At 33.3% G+C, this 26718-nt stretch overlaps 1 protein-coding gene across 3 annotated transcripts in view; it reads right to left on the reverse strand.

Moving 5' to 3' along the window:
- Positions 1–5870: 5870 nt before the first annotated feature.
- KRIT1 (KRIT1 ankyrin repeat containing) overlaps positions 5871–26718 on the reverse strand; it is a 36987-nt gene continuing 16139 nt past the window's right edge. For all 3 annotated transcript variants that reach the window (XM_057732943.1, XM_057732942.1, XM_057732941.1), the window contains 9 exons: positions 24648–24804; positions 23877–23984; positions 21523–21679; positions 20451–20602; positions 15023–15189; positions 14293–14380; positions 13586–13792; positions 6640–6756; positions 5871–6319 (listed from right to left, as the gene is read on the reverse strand). In XM_057732943.1, the coding sequence (XP_057588926.1) occupies positions 6251–6319; positions 6640–6756; positions 13586–13792; positions 14293–14380; positions 15023–15189; positions 20451–20602; positions 21523–21679; positions 23877–23984; positions 24648–24804 (1222 nt within the window). In that variant the 3' untranslated portion in view covers positions 5871–6250. The remainder of the gene's footprint in view (positions 6320–6639; positions 6757–13585; positions 13793–14292; positions 14381–15022; positions 15190–20450; positions 20603–21522; positions 21680–23876; positions 23985–24647; positions 24805–26718) is intronic.

Raw genomic sequence — 26718 nt, forward strand, 5'->3', positions numbered from 1 at the left:
GGGATTACCTCTACTTAAGAATTGTCTCAAATTTTGTTTAGAACTTGAAAATAAGTTAAGTTTCAAAAACATTTCTTATGGTAACTCCTATTAATAGTGTTTAATCCATCTTGGAAAATGTCTATTGCTGTATCTTTCCTCATTTATACAATAACATAAATGAGAAATGATATATTTACTATTAATTTCAATGATTGATTATGACTAAGAAAGAGGGGAAAATGTAATTAACTTTATACTAAAACCCTGCTTTTAAATTGTTATACAACTTGAAACAATAAGTGGTGTGTGAATATCCATATATTTTAAGATAGTGACTTAAGTAAGCCAAAGTTCAGATAAAATTAACTAACATCCAACTTTTAACTATATACAGTAAAACAGAAAACAAAAAACAAACAAAAAACTATATATAGTAAATTATTTGTGAATGAAGTGACTGAAATACATTAAAAATCCAGATTTGGCTTTTCTCCCTCCTAGTGGTTATATGTACAAAACTAAATTTAATAGTAATTGAAAGCCATTTCACTGCCCTACTAGTATGTATTCAGTAAATACAAACAAGTATTATCAGAGCTGTAAAATGTAACTGGGAAGGTGTGTTATTAAAACATCACATAGCATATTCCATAAGTCAACAAATGATTCCATGACTACTGGTTTGAGATTATACATGCATTATCTTGTCATATAATTGAGCTAATGGCATTATTACATGATCCTGTAACAACTAAATCATTTGGTATGCTCTGACAGAGACGTGTTTTAAAAGCAATTGCCTTAGGTATATATTATTTTTTCAAGCTCCTTATTGGAGTATAATTGCTTTACACTGTTGTGCCAGCTTCTGCTGTATGACAAAATGAATCAGCTGTATTTATACATATAGCCCCATATCCCCTCCCTCCCGCGGCTCCTTCCCACCTTCCCTATCCCAGCCCTCTAAGTCATCATCCATCATCGAATTGAGCTCCCTGTGTTATGCAGCGGTTTCCCACTAGCTATCTATTTTACATTTGGTAGTGTATATATGTCAGTGCTACTCTAGATGTAGAGAACGGACTTGAGGGGGGGGAGGGGGAGCGCGAGGGGGAAGCTGGGAGGAAGAAAGGTATACATTTTTTTTAACCGTACAGTTTTCTTCCAGTTTTACAGTTATGTTAGAAAACTATTACTTTTTTCCCTGTTGAATTGCATCACATATGGTTTACTCCCTAGGCAAGTACAGGAAATTGTACCAGTAAAGCACTGCAAATGAGAAAGTGGGGGCAGTGGGCTCATCCTTGGACTGTCCTCAGTGTGGGATCATCAGGTCAAGGGGAGTAAACATTTCCCAGATGGCTTTAGCAGAACATTAAACCAATTTTCAGTACTACCCAGGATATATTCCCCTGTGTTGTCTTAATGCTGTGCCATCATTGATTTTTATTAATGTAAGTAGTTGTCTTATTATTTTATACAATTTAAACTATTTTAATAAGATTGTTTTGCATTTTTGTTAGCAGAGATTTGTATTTTCCATTTTTTAACGTTGTCTGCATTTCTGAACATATAACCTGTGAATCTTCTTTGACCACTATTAGAATTTGAGTACTGACTTGTATTTCCATTAAATCTACATATATTTTTGGTAAATTTTCTGCACTTGTATAGCAAGTTGTGATTCTTCAATGTACTTTTAAAATTTATGTACAGTAGAACTCAATTCCTTTGTGCTGCCCCTTTATATTCCCACATTCCCTCACCCCCATTCTTAACCTTTGATAATCATTATTTGCTTTCTGACTGTATAGTTTTGCCTTTTCCAGTACGTCATCTAAAAGGAAAGCTACAACATGTAATCCTTTGAGTCTGGCTTTCAGTTACCATAATGCATCTGAAATTCATCCATATTGTTCATCAACAGTTTATTCTTTTTTGTTACTGAGTAGTATTCTGTTGTATGGATGTACCTGAGTTTGTTTATTCATTCATCCATTGAAGGATATTTGGGATGAAGGATATTTGGGATGTTTCCAGTTTGGGGCAGTACAACATATACAGTTGAACTCAGGTTATGCAATATAAAAAAATGAAAACATTTACATTACTGTGTTAGGAAGTTTGGCTCCTAAGCTTTTTAAAAGATAGAAAACAAGTATACTGTTTTTATTACAAACATACATCATGTTTCTGATTCACTTGCATCTGGAGCCAGATTGCCTTGATATGAATCTCAGCTCCACAACTAATTAGCTATGTTCTCTTTGGCCAGCTACTTAACTCTTTGTTTCTTCATGTTAGATGGGAATAATAGTAACTGCCTCAAAGTGACTGTTATGAGAGTTAAATGCATTAATATCTAAAAGTGCTTCAAACAATGCCAGGCATATAGTATGCACCATTTTAAAGTATTAGCTATTATTATTATCTAACTAATGGGGAAGTAAGTGCCTAATTTCCTGTTCATCCTTGGTGCCCTTCCAATAAATTCTGAACAGCTGGCACTTCCCGCTGTCATAGAAATTGGCACAATGTATTGAAATCGCTTTTCTCATCTCCACCATTAGATGTCTAAAATATATTTATCTGAAACACTCTGGTTTCTAAGAACCCTCAGGGCTTACCCATCTTTTTTTGCTTTAGGGCCTTTTCAGTCTGCCTATCCCTGCCTCTTCAAATACCAGATATGACCATAGAGGCATTCTGGATTTATAATACAAATGTTAAATGGGCATCATACCATCACAGATGGATTTTTGTTGAGGAAATATTTTTTGCATGTACTCAAACCAATTTAATTTCTTCATCAGTTTCCTATACACACTGTACAGCAAAAACAATTTAAAATTTTCCCATTTTCATCTTACTGAAATAATTTCAGTAAGAAATAATTTCATTGTAAGTGGTTTTTTCTCTGTAAATTATAAAGTAAGAAATTGATTATTAAATCAGTTTTTGCACATATGAAATTCTTCCAATTACAGTTTTTGCCACTGAGCTTCTCAGGATCAAATTAGAATCTAAAGCTTATTTATGCAATTCTATTAAGTTTGGTCAAGAACTATGGGCAATTTTACTTTGTTAAATAGTTCTATCAAGTCTGATTTTTCTAGGGTCAATTTTGGCAATTTTTAATCTTACAAGATGTGGTTCTTCAGTAAGTTTTCCTCTTTATAATGCAATTATCATGAACAGTGTTACCTATTCTGGTTTTATTTCTACAATGGAAATTCATTTGTTGTCATTTGGATAAACAACTGTTTAGATTCACTTCTTAGCTAAAAATGAGAAAATTGTAATTCCTCTCATTAGTTCTCTAAGACCATCGTTAAAGTCAAAACATCTCACCTCATTTCCTTTCCCCTCAACTGTCTTTACATCATTCATTCCTGCTTACTCCTCAGATGCCAGCTCCAGCAGCACTGGCCCGAGGAAGACTCTCCTGATCTTTAAGACTAGATTGTTTCCTTCTTTTTGCTTAGATAGTACATTTTACTTTTCTTTCATCACAGTTTATAAATATGAGTACTTATTATCTCCCTTATTAAACTCTGATCCCTAACGGCAGGGACTTTTTCTTACCACTGATCCCTGGCACATAAAAGGCACTCAAATTTATTGAAAGAATGATGAAAAGGAAAATAATAGCTTTTATCCACAGTGCTCATGTAATGCCTGACCAGTCCTAGGCACTCATTAAAAGCTGTTTGCATTTCCCCCCTATTGTTTATTTCTGGTTTGTTATGGTCTGACAATGATGAATTTTTTTTTTCAATACTAATTTTGAAATTGACTTCTTAATGCTATATATTTTTAAGCTTTTAATAGCCGTGCTATTCTGATAGTTACCTCTTCCCCTCTCTCAGGGCCGCCATACTGTACAGCTCTGGGAAGGGACAATGTATTCAGTGGAGCAGAGAGTTGTTTGATGCAGCACTGATGCATCCTCACCTCCTTCTTTGAAAGGAAAAGCATTCAGCTATTTCCTAAAGTTAGTTACAAAAGCAGTTCTAAACCCTAAGCTATAATCAAAATCACCTGGAATACTTTCAAAACAGAAATGCTTGGGCCCCACCCTAAAATTTTTGGGTCATAAAGTATCAAAACTCCCCATGTGACTACAGAGCCAGGGTTGGGAAACACTGGGTTGGAAGCACAGGATGAGTGTGGGAGAAGTGGTTAGAAATTAATCTGGATAGGCAGGTTAGTGTATTCAATACTAAGGAACTGGAATTTAACTTTACATGCAGTGAGGAGGATTTTCAGATGGGAATGAAATAATTGTATCTATGAGAAAGGTTAACTTTGCACCAGTGTGGCAGATAGGTGGGCAGGGTGTAGAGCCTGAGTTGGGGATGCCAGGATAAGAAGCTACAGTGAGCCCAGGAATAGACAGTGAGGACTTGAACAAGGGTGGTTGCAGTGCCAACAGAGGAAGGGAATAGGAAAGGGCTCACAAGACATTTGACAGAATTTGATAAGTGGAATCTGTAGGGTGATTAAAGAGGGAGAAGTTATACACCACTCCCAGATTTCCAGGCTAAGCAACTGGATGCAGTTTGATAATCCCATTAACCAGAGAATACAAGTGTAAGGATAGAATGGAGCAGGTAGATGAAACAAATTGTTACCAGCTATGATGCAACAGATGTTCCCTGTGTAAACCACTTAGTTGGAGCTGGAATAGCAAGAAATTGGAAATTAAGATCCAGAATTCAGAAGAGAGGTTGAGGCTGAAGTTTTAGGTTTGGGAGTCAACAGGGTATTTGGTAACAATTGAGGCTACTGGAGTGAATGAAACTGAACAGAGCACTGTCTATACATAGAGTCAAAAGTGCTTAACACAGAATTAGAGATAAATCAGGCTTTCTCATTAAACTTACTTAACCACATAATCTTAATTTTATTTTATTTTTATATTTATTTATTTATTTGGCTGCACTGGGTTTTAGTTGTGGCACCTAGGATCTTCATTGCCATGTGTGGCATCTTTTAGTTGCTGCATGCGAGCTCTTAATTGCGGCATGCGAGATCTAGCTCCCTGACAAGAGATCAAACTCAGGCTCCCTGCCTTTGGAGCACGGAGTCTTAATCACTGGACCACCCGGTAAGTCTCCTTAATTTTAATAAAGCTCAGAATACCACCATTAAAAATATGCAGAAATCAATGTGAAGAGTAGATGATGATATAAAAAATTATTTGCAATCTGTAGGATAATTTTAAGTATGACTACAGTATCTCTGAATTTACTTAGAACACAACAATCTGTTAGCTTGGAAAGACTAATTTCTAAGCTTATTAAACAGCAGATTAATCAAGTTAGCTCCTCATATGATATCAGTGCTCCCCTAAATAAAACAACCAGATATTTGGTGATATACTTCCTACAGTGTAAAGACAATATAAATACATCATTGAGCCAACTCATGAAAATACATGTTCTTAATAAATGCAACTACTAATATCCAGAGATTGCTGCTTAGTCTATGTATCCATGTATGAATGTGCTTGTGTGCCAGGCAGTTCTGTGTAAGTTACTTAACTTTAATAATACAAATTCATTATTGGGTCTGGAATTATTTCAACAGAAAACAAACTAAAACTTAAGACAAAATTCCCAGGCCCTGCTATTTCCAAGAGAGTGAATGAACCTGTCTAGAATGAGTCCCTGAAATCCCTGTTTTTAAGAGGCACTCAGGTAATTATGATGCAGGGGATTCGAGAACTGTAATACTTTTGAGAAATACTAGCTTATATCAAATAAACATTTTAACTGTCTTTTAAAAACAAGTTGAGAAATGTTCAGAGATTACAAAAAAATTTTAAGTAACAGTGTTATATATGGTTTAAGCAGAAAACACATTTTCTTTATTCAAATCATGCTGACTTTCTATATATTTTGAAATGACACACGCAAAATCATACCAAAGCCATATTTTAATTTCATATTTCACTCTAAATTCTTTACCATTTACCAAAAATAACTTTTTATAAAGCTAACTGTTTTGTCTAATATTATACAGACTATCAATCTACACATTTTTGTGTTTCTCTTAAAAATTAGATTAGCTCATGAGGATATTATACAAAACTAATTGGTATATTACACACCAAACATAAGTACAGATTCTGTACAATGTAATAATATATATATATAAAATACAAGAGACTAAATGCCTTGTTAAAAGTAATAGTTTAAGAAGTCTTTCATGGAAAAAATCTACATCACAAAATGTGGTGGCTTAAGTATCAGTTGCTTTTCTCTCATGAATTTCTTTCGGTGGGCATTAACTGTCCATTTAACTTCATTAGTAGTTTTACCACAAGGCCAGCCTGCAAAGTAAAATATATGTTGACAATAAATTTGAAACATGTAAGAATGTGTAAATGACACACATGGCAGTGGACAGACAGTGCTCTATGTATTTGAAAAGGAATTTTTCACTGTTATAAGACTGCAATAAATTATTCAGATGAGTTTCTGGCTTTGCTAAGGAAAGGCCTGCCTTTTTAACTTGGTCTTAAGTATGTTAATTTCATGCTGGAGGTTTTCCTTAAAATAAAACAGACTGTCATTTTTTAAAAAAGAAATAACGTTACTAATACAGTAGAGGTTATTACTAGAAGTCCAGAATAACGCATTAGGTACTTACCTGTTTTGTATGTACTATAAAGCTCATTTTATTTTCCATACTATGGATCTGAAAACATGTATCAGCATCTCCCAACTGCCACATAAAACAACCATACTTAAGACTGATGAGTAAAGCCTGAAACATAATTAGAAATCATCATACTGAAATATTTATTAAAAACAACACCTATTTTCCCTTACTATCTACACTTATCTAGCCAGGTCTAAACATAATGGTTTTGAAAGTTACAATAAAATTTGTTCAGAGTGCCCACACCACCTTCACACAGCCTGCAGTACAGAGGCACATATATGGTAGACTCTCAGGAGACTGCCTTGAACAATGATATTCTTTTTATCAGAATGACAAAAATTTTTTAAAGATGCCCATTCTGTGCTATGTATGTGTATATGTGTACACACAGAGGAATATTCAGCCATGGGAAATAAGGAAATCCTATCATTTGCAACAACATGGATGGAACTTGAGGGCATTATGGTAAGTGAAATAAGCCAAAGAAAGACAATACCATAGCAAACTACTTTTATGTGGAATCTAAAAAAGCCAAACTTATAGAAACAGAAAGTAGAATGGTAGTTAACAGGGGCTGGCAGATGGGGGGAATTAAGGAGATGTTGGTCAAAGCAGTAGAAACTTTCATTTATAAGATGAATAAATTCTGGGTATCTAATGTGGGGCATGGTGATTATAGTTAGCAGTACTGTACTACATGCTTGAAAGTTGCTAAAAGAGTAGATCTTAGATGTTCTCACCAGAAAAAAAGAAACTGTAATTATGCAGTGTGATACTGTTGTTGGCTAATACTATGTGGTAACCATTCTGAAACAAATTAAGTGTATCAAATCAACATACCGTACACCTTAAACTTACCCAATGATGCGCGGGGTTGGGGGGGATGCCCACTCTATCAGTGGCTTTCAAGAAAATTAAGTGTACTACAAGTTTTTACTTTCTGCATGTTAAAAACAACTCCTTTTACTATTGATATATTCAGTACCTTTTGGATATTCATATAGTACTTTCAGATCTGAAATTTATGTAACAGGGTAACACGCAGACTTAGGCAATTTTATATCACTGAAAATAAGTACACTGATATATTTATTGTAAATATCAGCATTATTTTAAAAATAATATTAATAATATACCCTTCATATATTCAACAGAACTATTTAAAAAACAATTACAGTATCCTATTCCTGCATGTTCTAACATAATAAATAACATAAATAGGAATCCAATATATTCTTTAGATTATTTAGAAAATAATTATTTCCTAGTAGTAACTTACATTTTCTTACCCTAAAAATATATTCTTTGTATACACATATACAAAGAAAGTGTTCATGCCAACCTTTTAAAATATGTATGTTTAGAAACATTTCCTTTCTATGACTAACAGTTCTTAATGTAATGACTGTAAATAATAAACTACAGATATGCCAGAAGGATAATGGTTTAGGGCATTTTGAAAGTGAGAGTCTGTGAGTGAAACATAATATAATTAATTTACATGAGTGTATACCATGTATAATGGGAAATTCATAACATCTTAAAAATAGCTATACATATAAAATATAACTTATAGATAGGATCTGCTAAAATAACTATTTACCAAAGTACACCATGAAACACTGAGTCAAGATATCATAATACTTTAAACTGGCTATCTTTTGGGTCAGTGACTTGAAATTTGTTTAATTAAGAGATGGGAAATTGTCCATTTAATATGTCCTCAAAACAGCTTAATATACAGAAAAAAAAATACATCTGTGGTATAGCAACTCCTCAATTACATGAAGGTCAAATGACCAACAAAAGCACTGAAGCCGTAAGTTAAAAATAAAGGTTTTGTTTTTAAAGGACAATGTGCAGGGAGGAAGGAATTCTTGAGAAATTCACAATAATGAAAATGGCTGAATGGAGTTGAGGAGCCCACATGGTTGTTTTGAGAGATCAGTCTGTTCCAGAAGGAAAAAGTAGCTCTCATTAGGAGGTAAAGCGTACAAAGGGGAAAGTGCTTAGTGAGGGAAGTCAAAAAGTACAAGAGTAATGACAGGAATGACAGGGATAGTTGAAAACAGAAAAGGGAAACCACTGAGTCAGAAGTAGCACACAGCCAACCAAAACAGACAGAAGAAAACAGTGTGTTGACAAGTGATCATGAAGAATGGCACTATATAGGTATTTAAAGAACCAGTTTTATTTCAGAAGGGCATTATAGTCAATATAGTATGTCAATTTATATGGGGTAATCTATTGCCTGGAGGTAGCAATGGTATTAAGGTTGAAGATATATCAACAAGTACAGTTCAGTTATGAAGACTGCAATGCTTTCACTACAGTAAAACACTGAACCATAACAGTGCATTTATCTATTCAATAGTGTCTACATTTTATGTAAGTAGAGAGATAGGTCTCTGATGAGTATATGAAATTGGCTGAGTCATATTTTCTTTTTTTTTAATTAATTAATTATTTTATTGGCTGTGTTGGGTCTTAGTTGCTGCACACTGGCTTTCTCTAATTGCAGAGATCGGGGGCTACTCTTCGTTGTGGTGTGCAGGTTTATCATTGCGGTGGCTTCTCCTGTTGCGGAGCTTGGGCTCTAGGTGCGTGGACTTCAGCAGTTGCAGCCCACGGGCTCAACTGTTGTGGCACATGGGCTTAGTTGCTCCGTGGCATGTGGGATTTTCCTGGAGCAGGGATCAAACCCGTGTCCCCTGCAATGGCAGGAGGATTCTTAACCACTGCGCCAGCTATGAAGTCCCTGAGCTGTATTTTCGGATGGGAGAGTTTCATTATTCTAAATAATAACAATATAGAAGGTAGAAGTAAATGAGATTAAAAAAAAAAACCACAGCTGTATTCTGTGGCTTTTTCTGAGATTTAATCTCTGAGGCTAATGTATCCCATGTACAGTTTTAAATGCAAATGAAGGTGTTTTTTGCAGATGAAGATAAATTTACTCTACTTAAGCAAGCTTGTCATATTCAACCCTAACAGATCTTGGTCAATCTAAGACAACTGAGGAGAAGCTGATTATTCCCATCTTTGATGGTCTGAAAATGTAATTATCTTAGAGCTTTTATAGGTGTCATAAATTTACCAGTAGCTTATAGAACACAAGGTAATGGTTATGTGGACAGAAAACATCATTACCCTTGGTTTCAATCACCTTTTTACATGCCCAATGACAGCATTTCTATTTATATTTCTAGAAAAAGCAGATTCTTAATAATACTATCATCCTCTGCCTGCTACTTGCTATTTCACTTACTCAATTCCTGGACCAGAATATTATTCATAATATGAAATGTTACGTTACTGAACCATCATTTGAATACTATATAAAACTTTTTACTGTTGCCTTAATTTGGAATGCTACCAAAAGTCAAATATGAAATATAGTTTACAGAAAAGGCCATGGCATCACCATCCAGTTCAATGAATAAGAATTTGCAGATATTGGTATAAATGCACTGAAATAGCAGAGGAAAAATTTCTTGAAATGACAAGGGGAATGTCTCCTTCATTTCCTTAGTACAACAGGAAAAGAAAAAGTGATTACAAGCTAATAAGAAGCAACTTATTTTGTATGAGTAAAACTGTCTAAATAGAAAATGGTAAGCAAATGACTCAAAAGCATGCAGATATCAGAGAGTTCAAAAATCAAGTTCCAAGTCAATTACTGAAGTCAGTCCCCATTCTGCCCTATGTCCCTGCATATTCTTTATCTCCATTCACAGGCATATCTAACAGCATGGTAAAATAACTGTTGCCCATAACAATGACCCTGAGTTATCATGAAATAACTAAACTACAATTGGGATACTTTCAGAAGTTATGTGATTATATAATAAAGACTTACAAAAATGATGAAAATAAAAATTAAGTTTGTGATGAAATTTCCTAATCTAAAATGTCTTAAAAATACGTAAGCTTAGTTATTACTTAAACAGATTTGGAAAATAGTCTATTCATGACAAATCTGAATGAACAAAAGAGACTTTTACTTGCTTCCTATTACTAACTAGAAAGAAAGCTGTTTATGCTGTGCAATACGCTAAATATGCTAAAAAAATTGATAACTCAAAGCAATCTTGAGAAGGAAAGACAGAGTTGGTAGAATCAGGCTTCCTGACTTCAGGCTATACTACAAGGCTACAGTGATCAAGACAGTATGGTACTGGCACAAAAACAGAAATATAGATCAAGGGAACAGGACAGAAAGCCAAGAGATAAACTATGGTCAACTAATCTATGACAAAGGAGGCAAGGATATACGATGGAGAAAAGACAGCCTCTTCAATAAGTGGTGCTGGGACAACTGGACAGCTACATGTAAAAGAATGAAATTAGAACACTTCCTAACACCATACACAAAAATCAATTCAAAATGGATTAAAGACCTAAATGTAAGGCCAGACACTATAAAACTCCTAGAGGAAAACATAGGAAGAACACTCTTCGACGTAAATCACAGCAAGATCTTTTTTGATCCACTCCCTAGAATAATGGAAATAAAAACAAAAATAATTAAGTGGGATCTAATGAAACTTCAAAGCTTCTGCACAGCACAGGAAACTATAAGCAAGATAAAAAGACAACCCTCAAAATGGGAGAAAATATTTGCAAATGAATCAACAAAGGATTAATCTCCAAAATATATAAACAGTTTATCCAGCTCAATATCAAAAAAACAAACAACCCAATCAAAAAATAAGCAGAAGACCTAAATAGGCATTTCTCCAAAGAAGACATACGGATGGCCAAGAGGCACATGAAAAGCTGCTCAACATCACTCATTATTAGAGAAAGGCAAATCAAAACTACAATGAGGTATCACCTCACACCGGTTACAATGGGCATCATCAGAAAATCGACAAACAGTAAATGCTGGAGAGGGTGTGGAGAAAAGGGAACGCTCTTGCACTGTTGGTGGGAATGTAAATTGACACAGCCAGTATGCAGGTTCCTTGCAAAACTAAAAAATAGAACTAGCAAACTACCATATGACCCAGCAATCCCACTGCTGGGCATATACCCAGAGAACACCATAATTCAAAAAGACACATGCACTCCAATGCTCACTGCAGCACTATTTACAATAGCCAGGACATGGAAGCAACCTAAATGTCCCTCAACAGATGAACGGATAAAGAAGATGTGGTACATACATACAATGGAATATTACTCAGCTGTAAAAAGCAATGAAACTGGGACATTTGTAGAGACATGGATGGACCCAGAGACTGTCATACAGAGTGACGTGAGTCAGAAAGAGAAAAACAAATATCGTATATTAACACATACATGTGGACTATAGGAAAATGGTAAAAATCAACTGGTTTGCAAGGCAGAAACAGAGACACAGATGTAGAGAACAAACATATGGACACCAAGTGGGGAAAGCGGTGAGGGCTGGGGGGGGGAATGAACTGGGAGATTGGGATACCAAATTGTACACCCTAAATATATGCAGTTTATTGTAAGAAATAAAAAATTTAAAAAAAATTGATAACTCAATATTTATATTATAGTGACTTTGATTAGAAAAAGAAGCACAATATAGTAATAAGCCTCTGACTGAAAAGCTCTGAAGTAGGGGCAGCCAGATCAAGATGGTGGAATTGAAAAGCTCTGAAGTGTTCTAACAGGGTATTCACAATTCCATCCACACTTCATCCTGCCCCCCAAAATGTTCTTATAACTAATTGTAATTTGCAAAATGAACCACTTGTATCAGATATTATATTTCCTTTTTTAAAATCTGTATTTTTTCATTTAAATCTAATTGACTTTTTAAATAGGTAATACAATCACAGTTAAAAAAATTTTTTTTAAGTTGCAAAATGGTACATAGTGAAAAGTCTCCCTTCTACTCTTATTCCTAGTTACATGATTCCCCCTCTCTAAAGGCTTTAAGAGACTTTTTATGCATACAGAAGCAAAATGTATTTATGTAAATATAGTATTCACTTCTTCCCATTTTTTTGAGGTATAACTGACATATAACATATTAGTTTCAGGTATACAACATAATGATTCAATATTTGTATACATAGCAAAATGATCACCACAAGAAATATTGTTAACATCCATCACCATACATAGCTACAAACTTTTTTTTCCTGCGATGAGGAATTTTAAGATCTATTCTCTTAGCAACTTTCAAATATGCAACACAGTATCATTAACTATGGTCACCATGCTCTATACTATATCCCCATGACTTATTTATTTTACAGCTGGAAATTTGTACCTTTTGACCCCCTTTACCCATTTTGCCCATCTCCCAACTCCCTGCCTTTGGCAACCAGCAGTCTGTTCTTTGAGCTTGTTTTTGCTTTGTTTTTTTAAGATTCTGCATAAAAGTGAGATCATTTGGTATTTATCTTTCTTTGACTTATTTCACCTAGCATAATGAGCTCAAAGTCCATCCATATTGTTACAAATGACAAGACTTCATTCTTTTTAATGGCCGAATAATATTCCATTGAATATATGTACACATTTTCTTTAGCCATTTGTCCACTGATGGACACGTAAGTTGTTTATCTTGGCCACTGTAAATAATGCTTCAATGAACAGGGACGTGCATTTATCTTTTTGGGTTAGTGTTTCTGTTTTCTTCAGATAAATAACCATTTCCACACATTTTTACATGAATGGTAGCATATTACATATGGTTCAGCACCAAATATATCTTAGAGATCACTCTGCACAAAAATATTCTTCGTTCTTCTGTATGGTTGCAAGGTATTTAATATAGAAATGTACTACAATTAATATGTTAACTCCCTATTCATAATCATTTCATTTTCACCCCCCATCCTTTGCTATTATAAATGAATGAAATTGTTCATGCAGGCTGGTACTGTTATTTAAGACATTTATATAATGTGACTAGTCAAAAACAGCTTAAAAGATGAAAATGTACCTTAGTTTCCATGTTGAGGAGATGAAGTCCTTTTATATTCACACCTACAAACACAGGGATGACTTTATGATTACTGGGGCTTGCCTTTGTAAATATCTGTCCTGTGAAAAAAGCTGCTCCATATGTAGGAATTTCCCAACAATTCTGTAAGAACATGCGCTGTAGGTGATGCATTTCTTTACTGACACCTTCACTTGTACTAAGATTCTAAAAACACATAAAGTAAAATAAAGAGAAGTGAAAGGAGACGGTACCTTTGATAATCCAAACAGGTCAACTAAATAGTTTCTAAAATCAAGGCTACCCCAAAGATGAATAAAACTGTGTGACATTACCCCAAGGGCAATTTTTCTTTTCAATCTTATATTAAAAAAAAAAAAGAAAGAAATATCAAGGTCTAAAAATAATATTTATCTATTCTATTACATTTTAAAGTGCCTCATGGATAGAGATAGTGTATTATTTCATTTTTTTTAATCTCTAGCACTTATCAGTATCCAACATACAGAAGGTATTCTGTAAGGGATTTTACAGTATTAAAAATAAAAATATCTTGCTACTTTTCCTTGCAGGCATGTGAATTATAAGATCCTTTTTTAATTTTAGGAATATAAATTTTATGTACCTATGTTTAAAACACATTAATAATACTAACAAAGTTTCAACTAGGCTATAAAATATCTTTTTATTTCTACTTAACAGCTTACCTTGTATTCATGAAGTATTCGGTTTGTCCAGTGAGGTGCCTTACTTTTCAATTTGGTAATAGGTACAATGGATTTTAGATTTTCTTCACTGTAAGCAAATATGCCAACATCTTTTAAATAAATCATCTTTAATAGCTAAAGTAATATAATCATTTAGACATAAATGCTTTAAATAATGATTTTTAAGCTAAAAAATACTATATTGTAAAATATCAGAGAACTCTCAACGTTTTAAGCAAAAAGTCACAATCCTAATATTGCTCAACTTAGAGAAATGTTTCTTCTTTCAATAGCCACAAAATATTTTTGAATACTAAAAACTACAATAAACAAACCTGAGATATGCTAAAACCTCAGTGTTTTCTCTCAACATGAAACATGAACTAGTTTTTGTAGTGGGATTCTGAAATGCATCTGCCTTGTAACATTTTTTCCTACTGCTTATCCAAGTCAGGGTTTAGTGAACTTATTTAAACATACAGTAAAGAAAGATAAAGCTAACAAGCATAAGGCACATCAAACTATATTCAAATATAAAAAAAATAACTTTGGAGAGAGTATAACTTAAAGGATGCTTTACTATAGTTTTTTTTTTCTCATTCCATGCTGTATATTATTTAATTCCAAACCAATGTCTAAATAGTTCTTAGTAACATAATATTTCTAAACTTTCTTGGTTAAACTGAACCTTTGGCATAGCACAAGACCATGAATTGTATTAAATACTTACTTTAGGAAACCTTGCTTGTGTTTCTTACTCTCATAATTTCCATAAACTATCTGCAACAGTAGACTTGCCAATGTTATCAGTTTAGCATCAGGAGCTGTATAAAAGCCCTTCAATAAGTTATATCTGGCTTCATCAAAGAGAATAAGAATAGCTAGTGGGTCTTCGATCTTAAAAGAAAAGTATTATTTGGTTATTAGGCCACAATTTCCTATTACAAATATACAACTTGTCACTAATATGAAAAAGCAAAAGCTATGTAATTTCATATAAATAAGCTGTTATTGCTTTAGAGCAAAGGTTGAAAATTTTTTTCTATTAAAAGCCCAGACAGTAATATTTTAAGCTTTGTGAGTCAGTCTCTGTTAGAATGACTCAACTGTCATTGTAGCACAAAAGCAGCTATAGACAATACATCTACAAATGTCAGAATTCTACTAAAACTTTTTATATTGATTCTGAAATTTGAATTCCATGAAATGTTCACATGACATGAAATATTTTTTTGAAAGTTTTTCAACCTTTAATAGCTTGCAGGATATAGCAAAATAGGCAACAGGTCAGATATGGCAATAGGCCACAGTTTGCTAACCTCTGCTTCACAGTCCAATAAAATTATCAATAGTTTATGGATATGAATGTGAATTATTTCTAGTACAATTTTACTTAAAATTCTTCATATTCCTCAAACATTCTTCTACAATCTGTGCTTCACACAATATAGTAATGAACCTCAAAGAAGTTAAAAGGAAGTGTTGTCAATTCCCAGAAGGATAATGAAGTTTGAAAAAAGCTTAACGTTTTTTATTTGACTGAAAAATATTCAATACTTTACACTTTCAAATAACACTAAAGGAGAGCATACTTTTGTTAAGTTTTGGAAACTTTAAAGTTTCACTTTAACTGATAAGATTAACAAAGACTGAAAAATGCTAGCCTACAGAATACACTTCTACTTGGAAATAATCACCAATTACAGAGATTCTGAATGAATACTTAAAGTATTTCCAAATATGATTTAAGTGACCTAAATTCCTTATGCTAAAAAAATTTTTTGTCATACTAAAATAATATCTTATAATACTCCATATATTGATAATATTAAAAAAACTGAAACAATTTCATGGGGAAAAAAAAGATAAGGGGATTGCTCTAGAGTAATAGAGACTTAAAGAGATAAAAATCAGGGACTTCCCTGATGGCGCAGTGGTTAAGAATCTGCCTGGCAGTGCAGGGGACACAGGTTCGATCACTGGTCTGCGAAGATCCCACATGCCATGGAACAACTAAGCCTGTGCGCCACAACTACTGAAGCCCGAGCACCTGGAGCTTATACTGCTCAACAAGAGAAGCCATCTCTATGAGAAGCCTGTGCACCGCAATGAAGAGTAGCTCCCACTCACCACAAGCAACTAGAGAAAGCCCCTGCACAGCCAAAAAATACATAAGTTAAAAAAAAAAAAAAAAGCATGAACACTGACTAGCTCCTTCAGTTAGGAATTATGAGACTTTGAAAAACTGGGGGGAAATCTGAATATAGGTTTGATATTAGATGTTATTATGGAAATATTAATTTTATTAGGTTGAAAGTGGTACTATAGTATGTAGGTACATCCTTGTTCTTAGAAGATGCATGTTAAAATATTTAGGGATGAAGTACCATGATGTCTGCAACTCAGTTCTGAATGGTTTACAAAGAAAGGAGAGGAAAGATGAAGCAAATGTAGCAAAATGTTAACAATTAGTGAATTTAGTGAACAGTATATAGTTATTACTTTTTTATTAAATTTTATTACTTTTTTAACTTTCCTATGGGTTTTTAATTTCTCAAAATGTCGGGAAGAAATGAAAGAAAACATTTTTCTAATAAAAATTGACTTAGTGAATTTAAAGAGTTTGAGTAGAGAATAGTTATCCCTAGTAGCGTGGAATTATAGTTCACTGACTAATAGTTCAGTGACTATTAGTCAACAATTGTTCTTTTTAAATGAAATCAGGCTCTTTTCATCCTCAAAGAATAATCCTAACCAAAAAAACACAATTCTTCTATTTTTCAGATGGTAAAAATGGGAATTTCTCAATTACACAATAAGTGAAAGAACATAACCACTTTACCAGATGATCATGATATTCTGATTAACCTTAAGTACCACTAAGCCTTACTTCTTTTTCACTTCAGCCTACTTTATATTATTTGTAATATACTATGCAATTAATTTAATGTCCAAGTATTATCATTATTGCTCTTTCTTTATCAGCCAACTGTAAAATTATTACTTAGGTGGAGAAGGAAGACAGGCTGAGTATACTTAAATTATTTGCAGATTTCACAGATCTATTACATTTTAAGAACTGTTTAACAAAATTTGCCATTTTAACTATTTTTAAGTGTAGAATTTAGTGGCATTAATTACACTCATAATGTTGTGAACCATCACCACTATTTCCATATTTTCATCACCCAAACAGAAACTCTGTAATCATTAAGTCCTCATTCTCTCTCCCATTACACCTGTGGTAACCACTAATATACTTTCCATTTATGAATTTGCCTATTCTAGATATTTATTTAATATAAGTAGAATCAAACGGTATTTGTCCTTTTGTGTCTGGATTATTTCACCTAGCATGTTTTCAAGGTTCATCCATGTATCAGAACTTCATTCCTTTTTATGGCTGAATAATACTCCACTGTACGTATATACTAGATTTTCTTTATCCATTTATCTGTTGATAAACACTTAGCTTGTGTCCACCTTTTTGGTTATTGTGGATAATGCTGTTAAGAATGTTGGAATACAGGTATCTGTCTGAGTTCTTGTTTTCTTTGGGTATATACCTAGGAGTGGATTTCTGGATCAAATGGTAATTCTATGTTTCATTTTTTGAAGAATCACTCAACTATATTCCACAGCAGCTGCACCATTTTACACTCCTACCTACAACATACAAGGGTTCCAATTTCTCTGTCCTCATCAACACTCAACATCTTCCTTTATAAATTTTTATTACAGCCATCCTAGTAGGTGTGAAGTGGTTTCTCACTGTGTTTTGATTTGCATTTCCTTAATGACTAATGATGTTGAGCGTCCTTTCATATGCTTGTTGGCCACCTGTATATCTTTACTGAAGAAATGTTATTTAAGTCCTTTACCCAATTTAATTGGGTTGTCTTTTTATTGTTGAGTTGTAGGAGTTCTTTTTATATTCTAGATAGTAAACACTTAACAGATATATGACTTGCAAATATTTTCTTCCATTCTCTAGTCTTTTCTTTCTTGATAATGTTCTTTGATTTACAAATGCTTTTAATTTTGATGAAGTCTAACTTACCTATTTTTTGTTACTTATGCTTTTGGTGTCATATCTAAAACTCCATGGCCAAATCTAAGGTCATGAAGAATACCCATATATTTTGTCCTAAGAGTTTTATGGTTTTTGCTTTTATATTTAGGTTATTGATACATTGAGTTAATTTTTGATGTGGTGTGAGATCAGGGTCCAGTTTGATACTTTTGCATGTGAATTTCTAGTTGTCCCTGCATCATCTGTCGAAGAGACTACTCTTTCTTCATTGGACGCACTTGGCATCCTTGTCAAGAAGCAGCTGGTATGGACTTATGGGGTTATTTCAGGACTCTAAATTCTATTCCACTGGTCTATATCCTTATACCGGTACCACATTGTTTGGATTACGGTAGCTTTGTACTAAGAAATTTGGAAATGTGAATCCCACAACTTTATTCTTCTTTTTCAAGAATGTTTTGGCTGTTCAAGGCCCTCTGCAATGAATCTGGGGATTGCCTTTCCCATTTCTGCAGAAATTTCTGTTAGGGAGTTGTGTTGAATCAGCAGATCACACTGTATTGATGTCTTAATATTAAGTCTTCTTATCCTTGAACATGGGATGTTTTTCTAGTTATGTCTTCTTTAATTTCTTTCAAAATACTTTTTTCTGGTTCTCAGTGTACAAGTTTTGCATCTCTTTTATTAAATTTATTCCTAGGTATTTTATTCCTTTAGAAGTTATTTTAATGGATTTCTCAGTTTCTTTTTTTTTTTGGAGTGTCTGTGGCTGGTTATAGAAATAACTGATTTTCATGTGTTGAGCTTGTACCCTACAATTTGCTGAATCCATTTATTAGCTCTAGTAGCTTTCGTGTAGATTCTTTGGAAATTTCCTATACATAGGATCATGTCATTTGTGATCAACAGTTTTACTTTTTCCTTTCCAATGTGATGCCTTTTCTTTTTTAATTTTCTTTCTTTCCTTTTTTTGGGGGGTGGGGGGGTATGTGGCTAATTGCTTTGGTTAGAACTTCTAGTTCTACGTTAAATAGCAGTGGTGAAAGCAGGCATCCTTGTCTTGTTCCTGATCATAGGAGGAAAGTTTTCAGTCTTTCACCACTGAGTATGTTAACCATAGGTTTTTCATAAATGCCATTTATTATACTGAGGAAATTCCCATCTATCCTAGTTTTCTGAGAATTTTATCATGAAAGGCTGTTGGATTTTGTCAAATGCCTTTTCTACCTTTACTGTGATAATATAAGAGGGATAATATGAATAGTCAGTCAGGCATAAAACATTTACCAAGTTTGGACAAGGTCACTGAAAGTTTCATGTGCTGAAATTTGCTTAACCTTGTCTGTTTAATATTTCTTTGAATAAAGAATAAGGAAATGCACTGTATATTTTTTCTTCACCAAATTTATGAGACCTTGGAATTTTTCTTTTCCGCCGTTTTCATAGCTACCCTGTATTTAGACTATCACGTAGTTTAACTTGTAATATCTCCCTTAGGTTTTTTCTTTGTCCAGTCATCTTTCAGATGGCATTATTTCACTTCTCCTCTTACATTTACAGTAATTCAAATCCAAACATACTTGTTTGGGTCAAACCTTTTTTTTTATCAGACGTAAATTCCATTCTCATTTTTTTTTTTACTATCTCTATAGTTCTCTGTTGAGTCAAGAAGAGCTACTTACTGACTGTTGAGAATAACTTTTTAATGTCCCTTTTGTAAATATATTCTTCTCCATCCAGAATGTTTTTTCTGTCCTCCCCCCACACCAATGTATCTCTTTGCTCCTCTGAAATTTACACAACTGATTAGCCCTTTAATAAGTTTATGTTTGACACTGTACTCCCCTTCTAACTATTCTAAAATTTTTTTCTGTATTATCTTTCTCCTATCTGGTTGGTAATTCTCTCTAGGATGGATTTTGTATTCTAAGACAATGGAGGTGGGGAAATGAAAAAACCAACCAAGGGCTTCTACCACTTAGAACAGGGATATAAGGATTGAACAGAAAAACAGAAATGAACTCTCCTGTAAAGGGAGAGCACAATTTTTGCCTCCAGTGCTTAAAACAGGAACTCAGTAGATTCTGAACATTTAAATGACTGTAAAAAAGATTTCTGAGCAAACCTTTTTCTCAACTTCCAAAGGAAGTCTCACATCTCTTCTTAGGAAAAGCTGCGGTGTTTCCCTTTGGGGATCCAAATTAGTCAACTCAGTGAGTATTTCTGGCCAGTCACGAACATGTTGCAATGGTTTATGATAAGGCTTGAGTTGAAGGCCTGAAAAACATCTTTCCTTTTATAAATGATAATGTAAAAATGAATCAATTATATCAACATGTAGAAACTTTTTATTAAACTCTTTGGACCTAAGTACTGAATATACACAAATTAAAGGTCTAAATTTAAATCAATATTGACTTTAATCGACTACTACCCAATTTGAGGTTAATTGCTTTTTAAGAATATAAGAATTATGAGAATAAATCTGGAAATGAATAAAATTTATCAAATGTATTTAAAATCCTTAATTCCATGATAGCCTATTTAATTATGACAAAATCGGTACAATTTGGTATTTAAAAAAATACAGTTAAATCACTAGATAACCAATCACAACCATCTCAATGAAATCCCTTATGTATTTGCAATACTTTGCAATACAAATCTATAGTGGCATTAGGTTGAGTTTAAATAAAAAGATGTGGGGATATGGGGATATACATATAAATATGGCTGATTCACTTTGTTGTACAGCAAAAACTGACACAATAGTGTAAAGCAATTAAATTCCAATAAAGAGCTTAAAAAAAAAAAAATAAATAAATAAATAAAAAGATCTGATACAAAACCAACATATAGAAAAGGAACATCTGAATTATTCTGAGATAAGGTGAGCACCGAAAATAAAGGCAAGTTCGATGAGCACAACATTTAATAGCATTCAAATCAAATTACATTACCAAAGAAAAAGTGTTTCGGTTTTTACCACTTCAAACACTGTATGAATAAAGAGAGGCCAGAAGGAAGCAGACACTTATCTGTTTCAGCAGTTTGGACATAAACAATTTATATAAAAGAGAACATTGTATCATTTGAAAATTTAAAAGTCAATAATAATTGATGCTATACTTAAGTTTACCAATCCACTCTCAAAAAGGAATAATGAGGTTTATACAACAGAATAACAAGTTTCTTACTGAGGTTTTCTGAACAGATCCAAATAGTGAAATATTGCTGTGTTTCTTGAGAGAGACGCATTCCTTCCATTATCTGCTGCACTGTGGTATTATTTCCATGCTTCAGTTCAACAGAACGGTATGATCCATCCATTCTGTATATTCGAACTTTTTCATACTAGGACAAAGAATGATAATAAATTATGCAACGTGGTTAGAAATTATACATCCCAATCCAATAAAATGCTTTAATTTCAACATCATCTGCTTAAAAACTACTTCAAGAGAGAATCTTCTGGCAATATTTTATTTTTATTTTTTTGGCCTTGCTGCGCGGCTTGTGGGATTTTAGTTCTCTGACTAGGGATCGAACCTGTGCCCCCTGCAGTGGAAGCACAGAGTCCTAATCACTAGACCTGGCAATATTTTTTTAAAATTTTACTTCCATTATTTATATTTTCTAAAATGTTTTCCTCTGAAAATTCCATGGTCAGATAAGTTTGAGAAACTAAGGCAAATGGTTTTTTAAAAAATATTGAACTTCAGGATCTTTGAAGAGGATATTTTAAAGCCACGAATGTACAATGTAAATATCAAATGGGGGTTATAGAGCTGGTTAACTAAATCTGGTGTTAGTCACGTACCTCATGAGTTTAGCGGACCACAAATTACAATGTAGAAATGTGTACCAGCAATAATTTGTCCTAAGAGGAATCTGTGATAGAAGATTTTCAAGATAAAAGCTATGTAACAACAAACCCTGAGCAAGCTTCTTTCCTCCAGTTCAGAAAATCCCAGAGAGAAATGATATTCTCAATATATTTTTACTGTTATAGGAAGTAACTAATGCATCCAAACAACTTCCAGGACAGTTCATTTTAGATAAAAATACCTAATTCCTTTTATCTTATACATTTAGATATAAAAATTATACAAGAAATAAAAGTGTGTTTTAACCTAACAAATAAAAAATAAGTCGCAATGAAGTATAACATAAGGGTGCCTGCACTACTTATCTATTTCCTTGCTTTTGTCCTGTGCTCAGGGAATAATGTTTTGACAAAAGTGTGTTTGAATGTGTATAATCTTCCTTAAAGGCAGAGATCATGTATTGAATAAATAAAGAATAAATAATGTTTATTCTTTATCCCTTATTACTTTCAGCATTTCATGGTGTTGAATTCATAGAAATACTCAACAAATACTTATTGTCTAGTTAATGGGGATGTCTGGAAAGGTTCAGACATATGGGTTGGTATACCTGTTGGTATAAAACTTTTTCCTTTATCAGGTGGTATAAATCCCTTTACCTGGTTTGCAAGTTTTCAAACAATTTTTTTTTAAGTAAATAAATTTACTTATTTATTTTTATTTCTTTATTTATTGGCTGTGTTGGGTCTTCATTGCTGCACATGGGCTTTCTTTAGTTGCGGCGAGCAGGGGCTACTCTTCATTGTGGTGTGTGGGCTCCTCATTGCCGTGGCTTCCCTTGTTGTAGACCATGGGTTCTCAGTGCCTGGGCTTCAGCAGTTGTGGCACAAGGGCTCAATAGTTGTGGCTCACAGGCTCTAAGCGCAGGCTCAATAGTTATGGTGCATGGGCTTAGTTGCTCCACAGCATGTGGGATCTTCCTGGAGCAGGGATTGAACCCATGTCCCCTGAATTGGCAGGCGGATTCTTAACCACTGCGCCACCTAGGAAGTCCCTCAAACAATTTTTAAATTGATAACAGTTTTATCATCACTATAACTTTTAGGAATAACTGAGATTTTTCTAATTGTTAATTCTTCTCTGTTTTAACATCACTGCTTATTATTTTGTACATAAGTAGGTAGAAAGCCCAGGCTGAACTGGCAGGATAAAAGACTAGGAAATCTCTATTTTAACTCACTGATTATCTTAAGGAGGAAAATTAATCTGTAATAGATAAGTAACTTGCTGAAACTAAATTACTGAACGATGTATATTATTATTGGCTAACATCCTATGGAAAAAAACGCAAACGAACTTCTTGCCTAACCCAACATTTACAAATATAATATATTGCATAGAAGGCCTAAGTAGAGAGAGATGCATCAATGAATAAGTTACAATTTGTAATCAGCAAATCAAGTATAGAGATTAATTGGAAATTAGATTAATTTTAAGTGATCGATATATGCAAAATTTTATTTTGATTTGTAAGAATAAATGTCCAAATGTTAGGGATGATGACAAATTTAATACCAATGAAGTCTAAATCATGAGGTTTTATAAATGCAGGAAAGAAACCATCCATACGTTCATCCTTCCACTCTTGCCACATATCCTCAAATTACTTATCAATTTAAATAAAATGCTTGGCTCTAACTAGTATTTATGAAGATAATTCTTACTGGTTTGTTAATGGCTTCCTTCAACAATTTTGCAGCTTCTTCCCAATTATTTTGTTTGTTTTCTTCACAAATATTTAAAGGAGATCTTCCTTGTTGGTCTGTTATGTGCTAGAAATGTGGGGAAGAAAGAAAAGGTTAAAGAAAAAAGGCATTACAAATATACAAATAAGAGAATATCAAAGTTTCATTAAAAAGACTATTGTCAAGGAGTTAAGTACATATTAAACACACTTAGTGCATGCTATACTTAAAATAAACAGGAACTGGCAAAGATGAAAGACTCAAAGCACTAATCAATGTGATTATTGTTTTTTAAAAGTTCTGATTATAGCAACAACAAAGGTTTTGTTAAAGCTATTATTTTTCCCTTTACAAAATACTTGTTAATACAAATTCCAAAGTATCTTTTTCCTTCTTAAAGATATTTTTGAGAAAATACATATAAAATGGAAAGAGGTTAAATTTTATGTACATTCTGGAGATGCATGGTGGTGATGGTTGCAAAACAATGTAAATGTACTTAAAGCCACTGATCTGTACATCTAAAAATGGCTAAAATGGTAAATTTTATGAGATATATTTTACTGTAATTTTAAAAATTATGCACAAAAGTGAAGTATATACATAAATATTACTTATTCTATATAGTAAGGAAAATTTGTTTTTATTCTTCAGCTGACCTCTCAAAAGTGTATGACTGAACATTTTATTGTCATTATTTTTTATTCACTGTTTGAACATTAAAAAAAAAAAGCTTGGAAAATAACTTACTCTGTCAACTTCTGGATGGTTTAGGAGAATCTGTACTATTTCAGAATGTCCTCCTCCAGCAGCAAAATGAAGAGGAGAACTAAGTTGTCCATTTAAAAGGTTTGGATTGCACTTTCCTTTCTCTAACAATATGCGAGTGGCTTCAACTTTTCCATACCTATAAAAAAATAAAACACCCAGAAAAGTCATCTGAAATGTTTGAAAAATCCAAATTGTAGACAGTATCTCAAAGAAATCTAGGGCTAAAAACAAGGAATGAAGACACTGATGTAAATGTTTTTAGTGCTTAGGGATTTGTTATGAACTACTCTGATTCAATTCAACTGTTTCTATTTCTGAGCAACTGGGAAAAAATATAATCTCAAATATAAGATAGAGCAGATGATGGAGAATCACTATCACACAAAATATAATACAAAAATTATATATTAGGGAGATAAAATTTTTAGCCAAAAATATCTTCAGAAGCAGAAAGTAACTCATAAATTTAATAATGCTTTTTACTTAGGCCTGCCTTTGATTTACAAAATAGGCCCAAAGACGTAAATTCTACATGTAGCTGCTATATGAGGCAATGTGGGAGACACAAAGATATGTTAAGATGAATGGTCTCTGCTCTGGTAAAGGCTTATAATGTAAGCAGAGAGGAAAACAAAAACATGAGCTAAGTTACATAATATGTTGTAAAATTTAAGTAACAGTTGAGGATAACAAGCAAAAAATATATATTTGTCAAATCATAATAGTATATAATTAATGCTTTAAAAAATGTTGGAAAAGGAAGATAAGATTTCAGTCTAAGATGGTCTTGAAAAGTATTCTGATAGAAGAACAATTTGAACTGGATTTTAAATAGGAAGGAACAAGAGATGCTGAAGAGAAGTAAAATATTCTAGGTAGTGTTAAAAACAGTAAGCAAAGAGAAGAATGTGCCAGACAGTGAGTCCACCATTTAGTTACAAAGACTTGTATAAGGCTGCAATCTAATGCAATGGTGGAAAGGTAATTCGTTTTTGGGAAATAAACGGGTAGAAGGGGAAAGGAAATTTACTTTTAGATATGGTGCATTTGGGGGGAAATAGCACATCTTTAGAACTAATCCAATTCGCTGTCAACTTTCTTCCCCTTCACATACCCTATGGTTTTCCTGAACCTGCCACTTGTATCCTACCCTTCTTATTCATGTGACTGCTCACGGTCTTAGCTATGCCTGAGATGTCCTTTCCCCCTCCTGACTTTGCTTAGGTTAAGTTCTACTATTTCTCTGAAACAATTTAAAATCTACCTCCTCTATATTCCCACTACATTTTACCATTTTATTTTTACTTTTTAATCTCATTTTATCTACTTTTATCTCATTTTATACTTGTATATATACATTTCTATCAGCCTGGAAGTTCCTTGAAGATTATGTCTTTGTATTCTCCAAACTGCACTATGCATAAAAAGAATGAGTGACTAAACTGTTCAGGTGGCAATTGAAAATGCAGACTTGGTACTCAGGAGGAAGGCAAAGGCTTGAGATGTCTAAGAATATGCAAATTCATCCAACGGAAAAGAATTACTGTTAAGGCTGGGAGAATGGATGAAATCTTTCTGAGAGAGAATTTTACGAAAGATGAAAATCTTAGAACAATGAAATGCATCTTGAAAAACAATTTCAGGATAGGAAAAGATACAAAGGGAGAAATTCAAGAAGTAATAATAAAAATAATTAATATAAGCATACATTTTGTATGATTCTTTAAACCTTCCAAGGTATTTCCTTATATAACTACTTAATATAATCTTCACAGCAACTTGTGAGGCAGGCAAAGATATTTCAATGCACAGATGAAAAAAATGAAGCTTGTACTAGTTCAGTAACTTGCCCAAGGTCTCATGATTACCAGCCAGTTAGAATCCAGTTTTCTGAATCTTAGTATAGCAGTTTCCGTACTATAACACATGCTTGGATCACAGAATGGAGACCAATATTTTAATAAAAATGATAACAATTATATCTTGCATTTGTACTGACCTTCATTATAGTTCCATTATAGCTGCCCTTTCAACTGCAATTTGTTCGCTG

This window comes from Hippopotamus amphibius, chromosome 4 (genome assembly GCF_030028045.1).
Source record: "Hippopotamus amphibius kiboko isolate mHipAmp2 chromosome 4, mHipAmp2.hap2, whole genome shotgun sequence".
Classification (NCBI taxonomy): Eukaryota; Metazoa; Chordata; class Mammalia; order Artiodactyla; family Hippopotamidae; genus Hippopotamus; species Hippopotamus amphibius.